Below are 23,051 nucleotides of genomic sequence, written 5' to 3' on the forward strand. Positions count from 1 at the left end.
GAGAATTAAACAAACAAATATCTATTATGAAATAATTAATAATAATTACATTAATATCAACTATATTTCCTTCGATAGACCTGGTGAGAAAAATGAACTTTAAGTCACAGGTGCAAACAATAAGCAAATTTTAAATGGTTGTAATAAACAATCAAAACAATGTATAGGTTAAGGTAAAACTAGGTGTGGACTTACTGGTAACTTCAATGGTAATTGTTTAGACTATTTTACGAAACAAATTAAAATATGTGTGTATTGGTCCACTTTCGACTTACATCTGTTCGTCTTGTTGACTTCCGTGCCATCGATCGAGAGATATATTCTCTGAATAATGTTATAAAAATCATAGAGAACGGAAAGCAGAAATGTATCGATTAATTTATACAACAATATTTGATAGAAAATTCCTAAACTGTGGTTTTATTACCCTTAACTTTTTATTCCAAATATTATATTTGGCAAAAATGTTAGATGTACCTACGTGATCCTACAGAGCGGCTGCAACTTTATAGATACTTTCAGTTATGCCAGATCAACAGAGCGAAGTGCAAGTATTCGAGTAAAAATACATTAAGAGTAAGTAACTTTTAACATTTACGGTATGATTGTAATATCTTCTAACCTATTGGTATTTTAAAAATGGAAATTATTTTAAATCTTGAACTACCTATACTAAAAAATTATTAGAAGTGTTTATTTGTTTACACCTTAGCCTAAAAATTAGAAACAACTTTAAAAATACGACTGGGGCTAGCCGCTGTAATATTTTGCATGCGACAACATGTCCCAGACTCGTACCGTATTTTATGATTTATTTTTGCCTAACTAATTTATATTTTGTATACTTAATTGTTGAAATATCAGAGCATGCAAAAGAAAAACTTCACCTCTTGATCAAATATGAAACTTTATTATTCCGGAGAAAAGTTTAAGAAGAATTTTACTAAAAGTAAGTCACTTACTTTTAATGACGTAATGGGATCTGCCGAGATGACAACAATACCTATCGGTTATTCTAAATCACGACAAAAAAGAAATCTTTTTTTGTATAAGTATACGTCTTAGTTTTATCATGGATTAATTAATTTCAGGTATTTGCTGACATATCAGAAACCCTGCTAGCATTCTTCTTCTTCTTATTGCTGCTGAAATTTACTACGGTTTAACACCAAAATAGGTAAGAACTTTAGCTTACGATTATACCGAAGCCATGAAAACAAAATATCTGCCACCGTGAGATGAGACGAAAGTGGCTGGCGAAGACTGGACCACTTGTTTTATGAAACGACACAAAACATTATCAATACGAACACCAGAAGCCACAAGTTTGGCAACAGATACAAGATTTAATATAATTAATATCGAAAATTTTTTTGAAAACCTAAGCACCTTTTTAAATCGTCTCAAATTGAACTAGACGACATATATAATATCCACGAAACTGCTATCACTACAGTTCATAAATCAGGATTCAGTAATTTTCCATATATAAATTTTTTAAACGAGAACGGTTGTTGCAGTTTCGCAACTGTATATAAACATTGATAAAATATTAACAGACATTTTGCAAGTTTTGATTTTCCCCGTACATTTAGTTAAGATTCTGCGTACAAAAACACAGACGCTATAGAACAATAAACGGTTATAATACATTGTTGCAGACAACAACTATTCGTTCAATGGCCGTATCACTCAGTCAGTATTAGTCAGTTAGAGACAGTCGTTCTAGCCCGTAGGGGTAGAAGCTGCTCAGTAAGTTACGGACAGTTATTCCAGCCAGAAGGGGCGGAGGCTGCTCAATCAACAGAGACGAGTTCCACTTGCCACACCAGACAGACGTGTGATGAAGTTGTGGTAGCGCCCCCTACCTCGAGATACTTTTGTTCCTGATTTGCCAAGAAGACAGGTTCTTCGCTATTATCTAAAAAAAAGGAGGGCATGAACTTAGAACTAAAATACACAAATTAATGAAAGAAGCCTGGGAACAAGAAATAATGCCAAAAGAATGGAGTGGCTGTATTATCGTGCCAATACATAAAAAAGGCAGAAAGGATACATGTGGCAACTACAGGGGAATCTCACTAATCGGTACTACATATGAGATATTAGCTTCAGTTGTACTAAAACGATTACTGCCATATACTGAGGAAATTATTGGCGATTACCAATGCGGCTTTAGGCCTGGAAGATCAACAATCGATCAAATATTTACTATCAGACAAATGCTAGAAAAGTATTGGGAATATAATAAAGAAGTACACCAGATCTTCATAGATTTCAAACAAGCATATGATTCCATAGATCGCTTAAAACTGTGGAGTGCAATGATGGAGTTAGGCGTACCAAAGAAGCTGACCATGATTGCGCGAATGTGTGTCAACAATTCCTTTGCACAAATTAGAATAGGAGGCAAAACTTCAAAGGCTTTCGGCATAAGCACCGGACTCAGACAGGGAGACCCGCTGTCCCCATTACCATTTAACCTAGCATTGGAATATGCAATGCGAAAAATCTATACCAGAGTCAAACCAGACATAACTGCCAGAGGAGCAAAGATTATTCTCGCATTTGCAGATGATGTAGATGCAGTAGCACAGACAACACTGGAAGTTAAGGATATAGTATCGAACTTTGAAGAAGCAACACTAAGCGTAGGCCTGAAAATAAACGAAGAAAAAACTAAATACATGGTCGTATCAAAAAAGGAACGACAGCGAATAAGACAAAACATTACCATAAACGATCATAATTTTGAGGTGGTCAAAGAATTCAAATACCTAGGAGCAACAATTACCAGTAAAAACACAGGAGAACGGGAGGTTGAAATACGAATACTGGCGGGGAATAAATCATTCTTTGCCATTCAACATCTAATGAGGTCAAAGTTTCTCTCAAGGCGTGCCAAAATCCAAATGTACAAAACCATAATACGACCAGCAGTGACATATGGAAGTGAAACATGGACATTGAGAAAGAAAGAAATCAATAAGCTCTTAGTATGGGAACGCAAAATCCTGCGAATTATATATGGTCCTTACAGGGACAGCGTGACAAATTAATGGAGGAGCAGATACAACAATGAAATAGAGACTCTCTTCGGGAAAGGAAACATCATAAGATACATAAAAGCCAATATATTAAGATGGGCAGGCCACGTGGTACGGAGTGATGACGACAGACTGATTAGCAATGTGTTTTGGGAAAGACCAGATGGTAGAATATCGACAGGAAGGCCTAGAAAAAGGTGGAAAGACGCAGTCAGGGAAGACCTGGAGAAGATGGAAGTAAGGCCATGGGAAATATTAGCACAGGATCTTCTGTTGATATGTTCTTTTTTATGTAGACATGACACTGTCTGTTTTCAATGTGCCTCCTGTAACTTGTTGTTCCATCATTTTCGTAGTCTTCCTGCTGATCGCCTTTCTATTGGGGAACCATTTCTTGCCGTTTCTTTCATAATTATTTGTGCATCTTTCCCTTGCACTCTATGTCCATTGTCCCAAGTATATTTACAAATCTGGGATTTGACGAAGCCTAATTTTTTGCTGGTAACTTAGCTATTTGGCTTCTTACTAGCAATGATGCTGTAGTTGATTGACTATTACTTGTCTATAGTTGTCCATAAAACTACTGTTGCAACAAATATAAATCATTTTATAGAATATCATATATACACACAATGTATAATACCGGCTAAAAATCGTACTTTTTGGGCGTTTAAAGGCATAAACCAAGATTACTCACTTTCAATTTTATTTCTAAACGTAACTCTAAAAGAAAATTCACAATAAATGAAACGACGATGCAAATTTAAAATGAGAAATAATTAAATTGATTTTCTACCTAGCAACCCTTTCACCTAATCACAGAAGTATAATTGTGTAGCAACAGTCTATTTTCAATTTAAGTGATGTCAAAACATTTTACTTTGAACTAGTGAATAGTTTGTAAAAGTAAAGTTATATGTACTCAACTAGATATAATATCCATTTGAAAACTTACTTGAGAAGTTCATTATGTCAAAACTTAGATTACACGAAAATTCACTACTACTTGCTTCAAGTTTTAAAATCACATTCTAGGCAATTCTAGCTATGTACATTATTTGCTTTGTCTGCCAGAACAAAAGAATAACATATTCTTCAGTAAAATTGCAGGTTTCTAAAACAGCAAAATAATTTTCCAACAAATGCTCAACAGTCTACTTTTTAAAATAAAGATTAACCCTTTGAGGAATAAAATTTAATTTGAGGGCAGCTTTTTCTTGTTAACACAAAGACCTTTGTTCTATACGATACGAAAGTAATTCGATACTTGTCTCAATTATCATATACTTTTATCCCTTTTTTAAATTCCTGATTTAGATACTAATTGTATAATAATTAAAATGATTGTGAAATATATGGATAAATATAATGTAAAAGTTTTTTACCTCATTCAGAAAACATGGCTGTGTAAACAACAGTGATATATTGAGCAGATATATTGAGCAGATATATTGAGCAGATAATTATTTCCTGGAGGTTGTAACTATTTTTTACATAGTTTAGCCTTCTTCCGGTCAATGAGAGCTTTTGAACACTAAAGAAATGGCAATAAAATGGATAATTCTAGCAATCAACCACTTTACCCACTGCATAATGTAGATAAAAAAAATTAAACGTTTTTGAAAGAATAATCTGTCGACCAATATTTGGTGGTATAAATTATGTAATTTTTGGTGGTAGATATAAAAAAAACCAGACCGTCCACCAATTTTAGCGGTTGGACGATGTTAGGGATAACCTTTTATTCCAATAAACTACAGTTTATCCTTGGTCTGAGAAACCTTACCAACTCGCACTGAGTCAGCGTGGTAAGGTACGGCTAACAAACCGCTAACATGAAAGACACACTATAATCATGATCCTCATTCTCCGGAGGCTCAAATGGCCTTAAGATAGATAGCTTTCGGGATTAAGAGCGTAGGCGCAAAGTTTCGGGCCAATGCTTTTTAAATGCAATCATTTTTTTCGAATCCTGAGAAAACTAACAAATATTTTTGAAAAATTTAAACGCAGAATGTTGAGATACGCAGAGATATTTGAAATTAAAAATCATACTAAATTTTCTCTTTTTTTTCACCCTTGTAACTTATTAAAATAAACATTATAGAAGTTTTAAGGGACTTTCGGCCCTCAGTAATAATATATTCTTTCATTCTGCATTTAAATTTTTCAAAAATACTTATTAGTTTTTTTAGGATTCGAAAAAAATGAATGCATTTAAAAAACATTGGCCCGAAATTTTGCGCCGACGCTTTTAAGTCAGGAGGACAGAGTGGGTGGACTAAGGGTGCTGCGGAGTCTAAACCTCTACCCAAATTAAACAAAAACTCTTTAAATAGCGACATATAACTACCGGATGCTATCAAATCAATCCAGACTTGTGAAACTGGAAAAAGAAACTGAATTAATAAAAAATGGGACGTCATAGGAATCAGCGAAGTAAGACGGAAAGATCAAGAGCTATTAGAATTATCGTCAGGAAACACATTCTACTATTGACTAACATCAACGGAGAGAAAAGGCGGTATTGGATTCCTATTCACCAAGAAATGGAAACAAAGGCTAATAAAAATAACTACTATCTCGGATAGAGTAAATAGCTTAACCTTACAACTTTCAAAAAAAAATACAATACATAAATTATACAAATAGATGCCAAAAACGATTACTCACACTGATGAAAAAATATAGGAACTCTAACATAACAGTAACATAACTGAAGCATTAAATAACAATAAAAGTGACTTCAAGTATTTAATTGGTAACTCTAATGCCAAAGTGAAAAAGAGAAATGGCAAGGAACAACCCAAAAGAAAGTATGGAGTCGGTGAGAGAATCTTTGCTTTGTATTCTACAGCAAACTATACAACTCTTATGAAACAATTGAAGAAGCAATCATTAATGAGAAGATGTACCAGAAGTCCTTCCGGAAGAAACAAAATCGATAATTACAAAAATGAAAAGCGGCAAAGCAGTTGGAATATACGGCATAACAGTGAAACTGCTTAACAACGCTGACAAAAAAACCTGGAAAGTATTAACAGGTATATTTACAAACTAAGTCTAAAACCAAGATGGATACCAGACCACTGAAATAGAGCAATCATAAGTCTCATTCATAAAAAAGGTAGCAAAGAAAATATCAAGGTGGTAGCAAATATATACAAACAAAAAAGACGTTAAATGTTTGTAAATGGGTATATTTAAAAAACCCTTAAAAGGGCTACATCAACTAAAACGACCGTTTTCGGAATAATAATTCCATCATCAGGTTAAAAATGCAGGTTATCATGCCTGAGCCATCTTTTAAGGGTTTTGTAAATATACCCATTTACAAAGATTTAACCTCTTTTGTGATACGTGGTATACAGCCAGCTGCAGGAATTATTTTCCTTGTGGATATACAAATAGGTAAAAATCTATAAATACACTTCAGAATTACCAGAGGCGTCTGACAAGGAGACGCAATGTCAACAAATCTCTTCATTGCAACTCTAGAAAATATATTCAGCAAAAAGAACTGGCCTACCCATTGATGAAGAATACCTCAGGCTCAAGATTTTTGAAGACGACATCGGTATAATTGGTAAGAATTCTGCAGAACTACAAGAAATTATATGCAACGTTATTGCAGTTAGTAATGAAGTTGGCCTAAAAATAAATTTGACAAAAACAAAAACCATTTACAACAATCTAGTGGATGTCCAAGATGTAATAATAAATAACACTGCAGTTGACACACTAGGCGAGTATGTATATTTGGGACAATTAATATATAAATCTGGCTCCTTACTTCCAGAAATCAACAGAAGAATGAAACTGATTAGGCATCTTTTGCAAAAATGTAGTTATATTCAAAATGTGAATGGGACATCAGTGACTCCCAGTTCGGGTTTAGGCAAGGTTTAGGAACACGAGAAGCAATAGTAGCAACACAGGTGCTGGTCCAAAATTGTTACGTTCAGAAGAAGGATGTGTTCCTATACTTTTTAGATTACCAAAAAGCGTTTGATCGTGTCCAACACCACAAGTTAATGCAGACCCTCAAGAAAGTTGATATAGACCAAAAAGACATAAGATGCATTGAAAACTTGTACTGGCATCAAACGGCACAGTTAAAAATAGACAATTCTATATCCAAACCCATACATATAAGAAGGGGCGTTCGACAGGGATGTGTGCTTTCCCCTCTTTTATTTAACATTTATTCGGAAGCCATATTTCAAGAGTCTCTGGAGGATGCAAAGATGGGAATCAAAGTGAATGGAGTATTGATCAACGACATACGATATGCTGATGATGGTGTCTTAATTTGTGACAACATAGTCGATCTTCAACAACTTGTCACTATAATCGGAGAATACAGTAAGTGAATGGGATTAGAGATTAATACCAAAAAAACCAAATTTATGATCATCTCCAGAAACTTGGATGCACTTGAAAACTCCACCATAACACTGAATACTAAGTCCATTGAAAGAGTGAGTAAATTTAAATACCTGGGATCGTGGCTTTTTGAAGACTGGGCATCGGACAGGGAAGTAAAATGTCGCATTGAGCAAGCTCGACAAGCTTTCGTAAAATTCAAGAAGGTACTGACTTGTTCAGAGTTCGATCTTTAACTGAGACTAAGGTTTACTAAGTGCTACGTGTGGTCAGTGCTGCTATATGGCGTAGAGGGCTAGACACTCAAAACGAGGGATATAAACAGATTAGAAGCTTTCGAAATGTGGCTCTATCGCCGTATCCTAAAAATACCATGGACAGCGAAAATCATAAATATAGATGTCCTTAAAAGAATAAACCAAGAACGCCAACTTTTCGAAACCATCAAGAAAAGGAAAACGGCGTATCTAGGTCACATCATGCGAAATGAAAAATATCAGTTCCTCCAACTTATAATCGAGGGTAAAATTGAAGGCAAGAGAGGAATGGGACGCAAGAAAATGTCCTGGCTCCGAAACATAAGGCAATGGACAGGGATTAACGACATACAATCTCTGATACATATTGCAAGAAATAGAGAATTAATGGAAAATGTGATCGCTAACATCCATTAGTGGATTTGCATCTAAAGAAGAAGAAGTTATATTCAAATTCAGGATGCCATTCCACCTGAAGAAAAAAACATTTGATCAGTGTATACTGATCTGTATATTATAGCGAAACTCAAGCAAAACTATAGCGAAGTCACTCAAGGGTTAATAAAGCAATGCATGCTAGGTATAACAAGGAGAGATTAAAAAAGAATGGAATGGATCAGAATGGTACTGAGTGAGACATTTAGCGAGGAAAACTGACAATTGATGGTCCACTAGAATTCCACTGTGATATCCAACAGGCATCACGAGATCAAGAAGACGTCCGAATTAGAGATCAAACTATGACATAAGGAAAGAAGCCGGTACAACATGGACAAAAAAGCGGATATTAGACAATCCTTGGCAGAAATAAGAACTGATAGTATAAGGATGTAATGCATTTTCTTCTAATAAATTTGCCTATCTTCTAAAGATGTTTACAACCACGTTGACCCATCTTATTCTATTCACAGCAGCTTGAGGCTTATTATCTGTAGCGTCATAAATCACTGTTTTATATTGAAATTTATTACAGCCATTTTAATATTTACAAAGTACAATTATTAATAGAAGCTATTAGTTGTTATCAGTTCCGGTTTTGAAAACAACCTTATGAAAATGTATAATTTATTAATTTTAACGAATAAACCTACATTGCTCTCTTGCTCTTTGTAAGTTAATGTTACCACTAGTTATTAATAAATGTAATAAAATACGGTACCTACCTATTAAATAGTCAGTTAGAACATCTATAATTAATTCCTAAAAAATCATATTTACTAATTTAAAAAACCAAAAACTGGAAATGTTTTACCATGCTGATGTAAGGGCGGAAATTATTAAGTTAGATAATTTGGCTATCAAAAGATAAATGTTGTTAGTTGATGCACTTCTCATTTTTTTAGTAACATGGTTTGGCCATTTTTAAGAGATCTTGGAAATAAATTACATTCCAATTTGACACCATTTTTGGTCCTCTCGGATCGTGAATATAGGACTGATATATTATGTTAGTTGTAGTTTGTCTTATATTCTTATATATTATGTACGTACTTAGAATTAAAACAAGTTTAAAAATGTAGTAGGCAAAAATTCTATGGTTGAGGATCATGACCATAACACTAGAACTACAACTAAATCACAGAATTTGGCGGTTAACTTTCAGAATGTGGCAAATTTATAGAACAAGTGGACGAGAACAAAATAATGAAACAAAAAAGACGAAAAATACAGAAAGTGGAAAGAAAACTGTAAATCAGATGGAACTATGACTTATAACAAACTGCAACATGTTAAATATGGCAAACACAGGATACAGGCTATTAAAATACTTTCCAAGAAGCCTATGGTCAGCTGTCGTCCAACGATAATGTTATTGCATAATTATTATGATGATGATATTGAAGATGACAATGATAACGATATTAATAATGAACACGGTCCTAAGTACTTAAATTGAATGATGATTATAATCGAATAATCGAACTAATGTTACATTAAAAAAACAACGAAAATGGCCATAAATACTTGACATCGAATTTGTGTTTCATTATGAATAAAAGAAAATTTAAAATTCCAAAATAAGTTTAACTAATTATTTACAGAACTGTAAAATCCTCTTATTACCGTAATCCGGTTCTGTTTTAATATGAAGACGACCTGGTGTATGTGCTGATGCTAGGCACGTAGACGGCAAAATTAAATAAAAATTCTACTTACATTCATCGTGATCTTTGGCGGTGACAGTAAGTACGGTATGTTGGATATCCTCATTTTCGTCGACTTCCGCCTCGTATAGGGCCTTATCGAAATAAGGAGGATTGTCATTCTTATCAGCGATTCCAATGCGAATAAATTTGGTCACTGGAAAAGAAAAAATATAATCAATACAGAATATCAAATACCAAAATCAGCGATGTCAATGATTTATGTAAAATAAAATAAGTTTGTCTACATTTTGATGTATTTTACAATTCGGCAAATTTAACTTTATTTTTCAAGGTTAAAAATACGTTTATCACGACTACCAATCACAAGTTAGAATCGTGAAGCTTAAAATTTAAAACACAGATAAAAATAAACAAAAAACAAAAATATTTCAAAGAATTCAATGTTAGTATATACATGTAAAACCAGCACCTACTGTAAGTTAATTACACCAAATGTTTAAAAAAGTATTCCAATTTTTACAAAAAGTTTGTGTAAATTCGTACAAACTATTGCTTATTTTTACCGATATCCGATAATTACTTTAGAAGCAAAATAATATTCGAGAGTTAAGAATTTTTTTTCCATATCGCTTTAGTTTCTTTCAAAATTTTGCTATTAATTTCATGAACGTCTTTAGAATCAGAATTACTAAAAGACTTTATTATTTGAGAGACCTCTTCTTCCACAACGCACGAAAAAAAAAAGAACTTGCTTGGAGAAGGATAATTTCTGTAATTAAAGAGGATATTGATATTAATAATGAAAAAAGATGTAGTTATATTCTCTGTAAATATAATAAAAAATTATTTTTTTCGTCTGGAGGTAGATCAGGTTGTACCAAACGGGATCTCGTGTTGTTTCTTTCAAAATTTACTATTTTCCAGCAGTATCTTGGTTTATCACTGGAACTGGTAATAAAATCACAGTAAGCTGACTATTTAGCATTTTGTAATTGCCGATTATATTTAAATTTTTGTTGTTTATATACTTTGAAGAAATCGGGATCCTTAGTGGCACCTGCAATATATTTAATAAGAAAAAGAATAATCTGAAAGAACTTAATTCATTGTTAAACCATTGCACGGGTATTTTGTTAGTAGTTTGTCGTGCTTTTCTTGGTGGAAAATACTTTAGTATTAGGTTGTTATAAGTTTCGGTAAAAACGACTGTTAAAAAATCAGAATCATTATTAATATCCTAAAAAAAGTCCATCTCCTCCTAAAATCGGAGAAGATCAGGCGGGGTTAACGGCAGGAAGATCTTGCATAGACCACAACATCCAACAATTAATTAAAACAGTTATACACTCCAACAATTATTTAAAAAAAAAATGGCAAAAAATAGACCAGTACACATGGCATTCATAGATTTAAAAAAGGCATATGATACGGTCCCCAGAAAACAACTATGGAACACGATGAAGGAAATCGGAATAACTCAGAGGTTAATAGAAGCAGTAAAAAACCTTTACAACAAAAACAAGGTAAGAGTTAAAACCGGCAATAAATACTCCAACGAATTTAAGACCACGAAAGGCTTATTGCAGGGATGCTCTACATCTCCGACACTGTTCAAGATATTTCTCGAACAAATATTAAAACCATGGTAAAGGAAATGTGAAGGGATGGGAATACCAATCCGGGACAACTTCTTGAACACATTAAGCTTTGTAGATGACCAAGTGGTAACGGCTCAAGATGAAGAAGATCTGTGCTATATGCTCCGAAAATTAGAAAAGGAATACACAAAAAATGGACTGGAAATAAATCTAGAAAAGACCGAATATTTAACAACAGAGCAAGAACCAGTGAGAAACTTGGAAATGGACGATAATACGGAAATTAAGAAAATTCAAATATTTAGGATTCATACTCTCAAAAATGGAACCACCGAGCAAGAGATAACCAGCAGATTAGCACAGACAAGAACATGTATTAAACAAATGAACAGGGTACTGTGGGATAGACAGATTACCAGATATACAAAGAAGAGAATTTATAACACCTTGGTATGCAGTATAATGACTTATGGAGCAGAGATATGGGTAATAAATAAACGAAACAGGTCCAAAATTACAGCAACTGAAATGGAGTTCATGAGACAAAGCTGCAGAGCGACAAAAATGGATTGCATCAAAAATGAGAAGATAAAACAAAGAATGGCAGTAAAACAAGATATACTCAGCTATATCGAAGAAAATTGTTTAATTTGGTATGGAGATGTGAGAAGAACAGATCATACAAGGTGGATAGCAAAGATTTCGGATTGGAGCTCAATAGGAAGGAGAAAAAGAGGTAGACCCCGAAGATCATGGAGGGAGAAAGTGGACAAGGCCATGGAAAGACGAGACCTTAGAGATGGAGAATGGCAGAACAGAAAGGACTGGAGACGTTGGCTGAAAGAAGGAAGGCGGCGAGAGCTGTAAAAATCCCTGCATAGATAGATAGAAAAAGTCCATCTCTGTACTAGCTAGCGCACGTTTCTGTAAACCATAAGAAGTAATAACTCATTAAAATGTTTGGTTAGTGTCAACAACTTTATGCTTAGAGTAAATAAATAAAAAATTGACGTCGATGAAAACCTACCAATTGTAGGTCTGTGTCGCCTTAACTGACAAGAACCACGTGTTAAAAACCGAGCAGGGAGATATGTAGCCCCTCAAGTATTAAATTTTATCCAATGTCATCGACCTAGAGGCAACAAATAATTTAATTTTGGAAATATGTAAACCCATATATGGATGTTATAGCCACGAATTCATTGTTAGCTTCAAGTACATAAGGCACTGAAGATGATCTGATTAGAACGAAAACGTTATGCTACTGTATAAATTTTGACGACACTTGTTAAAGTTTTAACTATATGCTTTTATATACCTAAATACAATGGTGAAGTGTTTTAACTTCTGTATGTTTTTTTAAACGATGGTATACAGCAAACCACTGGGATTTTCCCATTAATTTTTTTAAAAGATAAATGTTAAAAGCAATGAAAGAGCTGAGAATACCAAACCAGTTGGTAAATTTAACAAAACTAACTCTTGAAAAAGTAAATGAAGAGTACGAATTCAGGAGGGAACTGTCTGAACCTTTTAAAACAAATCACTTTCTGCGCCAGGGAGACCTCCTGTCCTGTATACTATTTAATCTGGCTCTCTAAAAAGCAATACGTATGTCACAAATCACAACCACTGGTTCAATATATAATAAATCAGTGTAAATCCTGGCCTATGCTGATGATATCAATATTATTGGGAGAACGTAAACGCTGTACGAGAGGCGTATGTAGCATTAAAATAATAAGCTACAAAAATAGGTTTAATAATTAATACACACCAACGAAACGAAGTATATGAAAATAAGCACGCAAGCACAAATACCATGACCACTTGTTATAGAAAACCACGTCATCGAAGCAGTTAACGAATTTGTATACCTAGGAGAGCTCCTTAATACTAAAAATAATACTACCGTAGAGATAAACCGCAGAATTTGCACGGCCAACAGATGCTATTTTGGGCTGTCTCCTCTTTTAATCCACAATTATATCGAGAAATACAGAAATAAAACTAAAACAATAATACGGCCAGTCCTAACATATGGTTGAGAGACCTGGACTCTAACACAAAATAATAAAAACATGTTAGAATGTTTTGAAAGAAAAGTACTAAGGCGAATTTATGGAGCAGTGAATGACAATGGAGTCTGAAGAAAACGATACAATGTCGAACTTTATAAAATATACCAGGAACCTGATATCGTAAAACATATTAAGATAGGACGTCTGAGGCGGATAGGGCATGTAATGCGGATGGAACAAAACAACCCAGCTAGAAAAACGCTCCTTGCTAGACCAATTGGTCAGAGAAGAAGAGGAAGATCTAGAACAAGATTTCTTGATAACATTGATGAAGACATGAGAAATATGGGAATACGTGCTTGGCAAAGAAAGGCGATGGATAGAGACGACTGGAGAGAAATTCTTGAGGAGGCTCACGTAGGGTTGTAAAGCCAGAATGATGATGATGATATGTTCAACATTGAATGCTTTGAGATCTTTTTTCACTGTAAGTGTTATTCTATTAACGTACTCTGATAACTGAGGATTATATTTGGACAGCGGTAACTTAAAATTCACTATTATGTCAAATAAGGCCTGCTAATTTAGCTTATTTGGTTCCGCTGTCTAAACTGTGACCTGACTATCGGACGTCATCTTGGAAACCCCGAGAATATAGAAGAAAAAGAATAAGAAAAAAAAACAAATATTGGCTTAGAGGTTAAACTACTTTCACGTTGCAAAAATAGGAAAGCGTTACAAAAAAAAGACCACTAAACTTAGTAAGACGACGCCTCGAGAAGAAAAAGAATTAATGTTAAAAATAATGTCTTCATAACCAGTGGCGGCTGGTGTGGTAAATTTTTGGGTAGGCCAAGCAAGCAAATTACATATATAATAGCTATGTGTAATCAGTGGCGGATTCAGAGGGAGGGGTCACGACCCCTCCCTTTATATATTTGATATATAAAGTACGTTTTCAAATATTTGAAAACGCACTTATCCTATTGGTGGTAAGATTAAAAGTGACCTTGCATCAGAGAAAAGTAATCACTCTCAAGATCCATGACCACCCCAAAAAAATTCTGTAGCCGCCAGTGCGTGCAATACATATTTTTTTTTGTGTGAGAGTGGAAATCTTTTTTTTTTCGAATTTTACGATTTTTTTTTTAAATTTATTTGGACAACCGTGCACTTGTTTGCAATTGTGTTGTTTGTTTCAAAATATGTTACAATTATAAATTATGTTACTTATTTTTTATCATAATTTAAAAGTAAATTTATATTACAATTCGATAATTACGTTACAAGTGACAACGATGATCGGCGTAGGCCCGATCGTCAAGCATAAACACGACAATATAAATCGTTGTTCGGCAAGCTGCTTAACTCCAAACGCTTTTTGTACGGGGATCTTATGTGATCTGGGTCGGGCAGTTCCGATCGGGCTTATTAATGATATTAAAAAATGTCTGAATACGATTCGATGCTTTCTGTGGTAATATAATAACATAGTTGTTTTAACGGACGCTAATGTATTGAGTGATTTAGTACATTTAAAAGTTATTTACATGCATTAAAATAATTTTTGAATATATGTTTTTCAATTTCAAAGCTCTTAAAATTATTGGGTAGGCCCGGCCTATCCTGCCTACCCCCAAAAGCCACCACTGTTCATAACTCTTAAAAATATATCTAGTTTAATGTATAGTAGTGCATATCCAAAATTTACAACAAATCTTTCTTTCAGTTTTACTTACTTTATCCCCTAGTGAGATGTTGATACTAATTTGCATCGATTCATATTTATTCTTCGGATTAACACCCCATTAACAATAAGCTTACTCACACAAGAGTGCACTACCAAAGTTTACCAGTTAATATTTGATGAGATATGCAGCCTAGTGTTATCTGGATATTCGAGAAATTTACATATGTACATCAAAACGGTCGACAGAATTGGCAAGTAGTTTCCAACTATAAAGTAACACAAAGTTTAAGCACAAACTGTTTATTAATTTAATAATTATTATGTAACAAAACCAAAGTTGTTTTAATTGGAGACACCTAATTAACTATTTATCAAAACTTTATTTAAAATATTTCTAAAAGGTACAGAAAAGAAATTTAAAAATAAATTAAAAGAGAAACTAAAAACTTATGAAATAATATACAATGAATAACAAGAATATAGGATACAAAATGATTTGAAAAATCATAAATTGGTAAGTATTAGAGGACATTACCCTGCGGTGCAGGGTGCAACCCTGCGGGTTGGGTCTGAGAATTTTTTATGTTTAATTTTGTAACAACAGGTTTGCGTTGCATAATATATTAGACCTACTACTAAAGAAAACTTACATGTACATAAAAAAATGAACTGCTATTATAATATTAACACTGAAAATATAAAAGAAATTACATACTACAATATGGCAGATGTTTAAAGAACACCTTGTATATAACTTATTCAGTCATTTTATCAATGCATATGCGACAAACAGGTACGGTATGTTCTAAGCAAATAAATTTTTTACAGTAGTGACACATGTAGCGAGTTTTACGATCTCTACAAAAAGCAAAAAGCCCCCTTTTATTTTGCAATTTCGCAGGTGCTTCTACTGGTCCAACACCAATGAGTTTAGCAGCAAGCTCTCTTATATCTTGTGCCAAATAAGGAGATTGAGCTCTTGCTTTTATATTGTCCATCACTAACTGAAGACCTAGTTCTTTTAAAAAAAATCTTCTTCCTTTGCTTGTGTTTAGATCCGGTGTGTTAATTCTCTGTATAACAAATGCATTTATTGCAGCAGCATCAAGCAATGCATAAAAGATGACCATGGGCCAGCGTTTTGTATTTCTTGCGACAGTATAGAAACCTCGAAGGTGATCAACGGTGTCCATACCACCTTTCGTAGAGTTATAAAACATTATTGCTTCAGGTTTACTTTCGTCACCCGTTGTCGGATCAATTTGGCCATGGTGTAGGGTTGACAAAAGAACATGTTTTTTTGGTTTTGGTATATAGGACAATATTGTCATATCTTTGGTAAATCCAAACATATTTGATTTTGGCGGTCTATTGTTCATTAAAAATTCGGTTGGGATATGCCTTTTGTTTTTCCGTAGGGTGCCTACAATTGTTAGACTATGATTTGTCAGTAAGTTTTGTGCAAGTTCAATTGATGTAAACCAATTGTCTATTGTGACATTCCGGTTGGATCTGGAGATTGGTTTGCAAAGCCGCTCAACCACATCGTTGACTGCAGAACTGATAGAACATGGACCTGGTGGTTGTGTACCGGCATATATTTCTAATTGATAAGTATAGAACGTGCGAGAATCCACCAAGGAAAATACCTTCAGACCGTATCGGGCCGGTTTTTTTGGAAGGTACATTCTAAAACTACAGCGACCTCTAAAGCCTAAAAGCATCTCATCGATAATGAAATATTGGCCAATGGTATAATATTTTTGAAAATTTTCAACTACATCCTCGAATACGACTCTAACTGCTGCAAGTTTGTCTACTTGTGTCCGTTCGTCCCTTGTACGAATATCATCTAGGCGTAAGCACTTCATAAGAAATCGAAATCTGCGGAGAGCCATCGTTGCCGGAAATTCCATTTCTTTCCCAAAACTCAAAAAATTGAAGTTCTACCTCCACGTTAAACTCCAGCTAAGTAAAGCAGACCAATCAGAGCTTTTAGTTCACATATATTTGTTAGCCTCGCATCGGAACTGTCTTTATATCTCACGGACACACGCTCGATATATAAATTAGTACATTCAACAATACGTTTTATAATTTTGTCATTAAAAAACAGTTCCCAGCATTCTTTTTCAGTTTTGCAACTTTTCGCTTCACGAATAACTCCAGGAAGTTTTGTTATGATATTTTCTCGTCTAGTTCTAACATTTCGTGATCCGCATATCTTATTCCATTTCATTCCATCTTTGGTATTGTAACAAAGGTGTTGGTTTGACTTACCTTGTGGAATACATTCTTGTACAATTAATTCGGTGTCTGATAAATCCAATTCAGACTCTAAGTTATGATTAGCATCTTCATGTTCTAAGTTGCCAACTATAGACTCATCGGAATCTGAATCTACATAATTTTCTTCCTCGTCGGTTGCAACTATGTCGTAGAGACGTTGCAAATGTTTTGCCTCTCTCTCGTAAGAATACATTGTTTTGCTAAGCTCTAAAAACAATACCCTGCAAATTTTGTTTTGTACTTTCATAAAAAAACTTACATTAAGGAACGGGTTTGGACTGAGAGAACGAAAACAGATATATCATCGACACTATTGCTTCAATGCTCATTCGCAACTGAGGGATTATAGCTAGCTATGCCGACGAAAGGTACCTAGACCGCCAGGACCGTACTTAGACTCGCTGACCGAATAGAGATATTAGAAGAATTGAATGGGCCGGACAGACCCAACCTGGGCACCGCAGGGTTAAGTGAATATAAAAAAAAGAAAATATAAAGGTGGGTAATAATTAAGTCAAATAGATCTCTTTTGAACGCTTTTTAGTGCTCAGCTTTTCCAGGTTCATAAAATATTTTACATTATTTAGCCAGAAATATTTTCTCCTTCCTCTACTCAATTTCCATTTTTCGATATGAAAGTTACGATAAGACAGTATCTGTAATCATCATCATCTTTGGCTTGATAATCCTCTATGGATCCTGGCTTGGTATAAGATTCGTCATCATTCTGTTCGATTTCTGGCGATGTATTGCCATCTTCTTATTTTTAATGTGATTAAATGAGCTAAATAAGGATTTATTTTGTAATTATAACCAAGTAGCGTCTTTTGAAAGAAAAGATAAATGCCATGGAGGTGTTTCGATGTACATAAAAGACTGTTTATCTTGTAAACCTCAAAACTTTTTAAATAATATGGCGGAAGAAATTAATTTGGAATGTTGTGTTACTTTTAGCTTAAGAGTGCTCCTTCTGGCGAATTTGAGATATTTGTAAACAAACTTTACTCGTATCTAAATTATTAATTTAAACATTTTAAAACCACTATTTTATGCGGCGATTTTAATATAGATTATCTTAAAGACTCTAAGAAAAAAGTTTTACTTACAGCTTTTATACAAAGTTTTAATTTAAAGTGGATTAAATATTTACAGACAAAAATGGAAAAACTTCTTAAACTAAATTAGATTATTTTCTTACAAATTGATAAATGATCTAAATAAGGATTTATTTTGTTTTCAAAATTAGAACCAAGTAGCGTCTTTTGCAAGAAAAGATAAATGCCATGGAGGTGTTCCGATGTACATAAAAGACTGTTTATCTTGTAAACCTTAAAACTTTTAAAATAATATGGCGGAAGAAATACATTTTAAATGTTATTGTGTTACTTTTAGCTTAAGAGTGCCCCTTCTGGCAATTTGAGATATTTGTAAACAAACTTTACTCGTGTCTAAATTATTGATTTAAACATTTTAAAACCACTATTTTATGCGGCGATTTTAATATAGATTATCTTAGAGACTCTAAGAAAAAAGTTTTACTTACTGATTTTATACAAAGTTTTAATTTAAAGGTAATTTAAAGGTAAAAATACCTAATCTTTCTGGCTTTAGTACAATAACACATTGCAAAAGCTACTTCAAAAATCACGTGATTTTAACTCTTCCCTCTCTATATATTCTAGAAACTGTTTGCTTAATTCGTATGTTTTGTTTTTAGAATTTATTAGAATTATGTTACTTAATTGATTCATTATTCTCTTTTCATTTTTACTGGTATTTGGTATAAAAACCAGTTGGCGTCCAAATCTATCTTCTTTATATATATATTTCAGTATCTACCTTTCCTATTTACTTAATAATCATCATTTTTATCTTTTACTCAAAATTCTAAAGAATTAATTTTATTTTCATCTCTATTTCCGTTACTTTGGAACGAGAAGTGTCATCTTTATTCTCTATTTAGTTTAATGCCAGTGACATTGTCATTGCATTGTTGGTCAACTGCCTGTCAAAGACTCCTTTTTGTTGACATTTCCCCCTTCCCGTTCGATACAAAAGTCGATATAATGGCTTCTATTTCTAAAAATGTCGATTTTCTTCATGACTTCTGTAAAAGTACAATAACCATTGTTGTGTAGTCTCCTAATTAGGATGTAAGAGTATAATATATTTTATCGGTTTCCTGATTCTACCTGTTGTATAAAAATCTTTTTATAATTTTAACTTTAAAAATTCTAAGATCATTATTTATGATTATTGTATGTAAGTAGGTACATATTTTTGTGGATATTTCTTATGTTTTTTATTTTATATAAAAAACTAGCGATAAGAAATATATAGTTTCTTTAGTATAGTATATAAAAGTTTTATGAATATTTTTATAGTTTTAAATATTAATTTTAAATCCTTAATAATATCTTTTGATTTTAATAATAATTAGCTTTTGACAAACTACCATTTCTATATAGAAAGGTTTTTAAATTCTAAATTATCTAGCTTTTCAATAAATATATCTTGTCATTTTTACCGAATCCGCTTTTTAATTAATATTAGAATATTTCAGTTGTAAAAAGTAATTACCATTTGCTTTAAAATATTATATATCTTTACTTTTACTTATTTGCTTTTGATAAATACATAAATAAGAATTGTTTCTCGATTTGCTTGGGTGAATAATGATAAAATTTTGTTAAATTTGATTGGTCACCTATTCATCCCCCAAGCAAGGTTTCTCATTTTGGTTTCACCATTTTCTGAAGCAAGGTGTGTTTTTCTTCATTTTAGTCAACCTCCGGGATACATTTCTCAGGTGCGGGTCAAATTCTATTAACATCCAGAAGACCAACCGGCCTGAGAATGGCACTATCATTCCGATAGGAGAGTTGACTCCGGGGCAAGAAAATCCACAGCTAACAACATGGCTTACTAACAACCATAGCATAAAAGACCAGGATAAAACCTAGGATTTGGTGACAAACATTTTTCTTTACTATAATGTAACACTGTAGCAAGAAGTCGAATAATTTTTATTTAAATTCAATATCATATTTAAACATGTATTTTTCTGTCATTTTTTTTTAATATTTTAATAAACATGTGTTAATTTACTGTGTATTGTTTCTTCTTTTTACTTGTTTGCGTGTGTTGCTCCAGAGTAGGCCATATTTACGTCCTGAGTGAGCTAGCCAGGGAGTGTTTCGTATAACATCTAATGTAGCTATTTTGCAATTGATACATTAGGGGTTATGACGTTAAAAATTGGTCCCAACGGGAAACGATTTGTCGCTCCAACGTTGTTAGTGATGTTAGTCAGGTTGTACCAGCAAACTAAGGTTTGAGGTTACAAGTTGACAACAGCAGCTCAACGTTGGGATGTTACAAATTGAGTCTCGAAGGGTTACAAATTGGCAGCCAATGAATATTCGTTGGCACGTCATAGATTGACGTCCAATGAATGTTCGTTGGAACGTTACAGTACTTACCGATCCCATCTACTTAGTAAAGAAATCTATATTATATTCGGCAAAAAAATTATACAACCATCTCCCTTTGCAACTTAAATCTACAACTTCTTTCCTAAAGTTCCGTAAATTGACAAAAGCCTATCTATCTGAAAGAGTTTATAATTCAGTGGAAGAGTTTAGTACGTTTAGGTACGAGCAACAAAGTATTTTTATATATATTGAGGTATCACATGCAGTAGCTTAAACTTATTCGTAAACTAGTTCGTAAGGTTTTATTATGCAATTTGCAATATAGTAAAATTTGGCAATGGATTGTACATTTTACTATGTTTTAATCTGTAATATTGACGATTTATGAAATTTTAGTAAATTTTAACTGATATTATTATCATTATTATTTTTTTTTACTTTTTGTAAGCTTTGTCAATAAAATTGTACAATTTTCAATGACAATAATGCCTATTTCCATTCTATTTTATTCTAGGGAGCCAAGGTATGTGAAGCTGTTAACACATTCAAAGATATAATTTCTGTTTACTGTTCCTTATTTGCTATAGGATCCTAAGTGACCAACATGTACTTGGTTTTGTCTTCGTTGATGACTAGAAAATATTGCCCAGTCATCAACGTATAATCATATTTGTATCGATGTATTGTAAATAGTATCGCAGTCTCTACTTCGTGTGTCTCAGACTATTATTTCCAAGGCAATGTTAAATAGAAAGCAAGCCAGGGCATCTCCTTGGCTAAGTCCATTTTTTTTCTCAAAGAATCGAGAATTCTCTTTCTGTAGATATTCTAACACTGGCTTTTAAGTCAGACATTGTCATTTTCGTTATACCGTTAAAGTTTTTCTGTTATACCAAACTCACGCACTGATTGGTATAGTACTGGTCTCTTGATATTGTCGTATGCGACCTTAAGATCGCTAAATATGGGTTCCAATTTTAAATTCTAATGTTTTCTTGAAGATCAGCCTTATTGAATAAATCTGGTCGATTCTTGATTTTTGTCCCAGTTTTTTGGTTGTTATTGGCGCTTTTTTTGGATTTTAGAAAGAAATTGTACAGGTAAATGAAAGTTGTAAATACATAAACTACATAAATCAAATAGTGAGTTTAATTATAGTTAAATATAGATGATTTTTATCGGTTCTTATTATTAGTAATACATTTGCAGGAAGTTTATTTAAAATATTTATTTATATATGTAATAAACATGGACCTTAAAAAAGAGAACGATACTCAAAAAATAAAAAATTGAAATTGACAGCACAAGGAGGAAACCCTACAATATTTTTATCGACTATATTAAAAAATATGATGAAACAGAATAGATAAGAATGGTAACAAAAATAAATATATTTCCGATAAGTCCATATGTTTAGATTATATATTTTTTGTCTGTAAAATTGTAACGCTAAATCGTGTCTAAAAATATTTTGAATATACTTTATAAATTGACGGTAATATGCAATATTTGTTTTCCATATGGTATCTCTTAGAGGAACTTTTAGATCGACTTTTAGAGTCGCTCATTAGCACAAAAAGTACTACATGTACATGTATGTAAAAGAATATAGTTGTACTCCATTAGGGAATAGAAATGTAGAGGAATAACAATCTGTCTTTATCTTTCTTTCGAACTTTCCATGTTTCTGATCCATATTTACCTATGATTTCAACAATGGTTTTGTAAATAGACTTTTTTAATTAATTTTTTATTTTATGGCTCCAGATGCTTGAATTTAGTTGGAATATGGCACGCCTTTCATATTTAATTTTATTTTTAATATCTTACTGGCTCTTTCTGTTAATCTTATACCCACGCATTTGAAGAATGAGCAATGCTGAATCTGAATTTTTTTCCTTAACGAAATCTTAATTGTTTTCATGGCCAATTACCATATATTTGGTATTATGTACATTTATTTTTATTTCTTATTTCTCATATTCCTCAAATAGTTTTCTTAGAATATAGCTTAAATCAGAAATATCAGCAGCTATCAGTACTTAATCGTCCGCGAACAGAAGAGAGTATATTGTGTTATTTACCGCAGTTTTTCCCATTTGGCCAAATTTCCATCGTCATATTTTGAATGATTTATCCAGGTATATTTTAAAAGTTCAAAAGTATTTTTCAGAAGTCACTGTAACACCACTGTAGCGTTATACTAATAAAACGAGCAGTT

At 33.1% G+C, this 23,051-nt stretch overlaps 1 protein-coding gene across 4 annotated transcripts in view; it reads right to left on the reverse strand.

Annotated features, from left to right (window-relative positions):
* The window catches only part of LOC140432833 (neural-cadherin-like), a 1,025,931-nt gene that overhangs the window by 287,558 nt on the left and 715,322 nt on the right, over nt 1–23,051 (reverse strand). For all 4 annotated transcript variants that reach the window (XM_072520963.1, XM_072520961.1, XM_072520962.1 and 1 more), the window contains exon 3: nt 9,848–9,991. In XM_072520963.1, the coding sequence (XP_072377064.1) occupies nt 9,848–9,991 (144 nt within the window). The remainder of the gene's footprint in view (nt 1–9,847; nt 9,992–23,051) is intronic.

Source organism: Diabrotica undecimpunctata, chromosome 1, assembly GCF_040954645.1.
Source record: "Diabrotica undecimpunctata isolate CICGRU chromosome 1, icDiaUnde3, whole genome shotgun sequence".
NCBI lineage: Eukaryota > Metazoa > Arthropoda > Insecta > Coleoptera > Chrysomelidae > Diabrotica > Diabrotica undecimpunctata.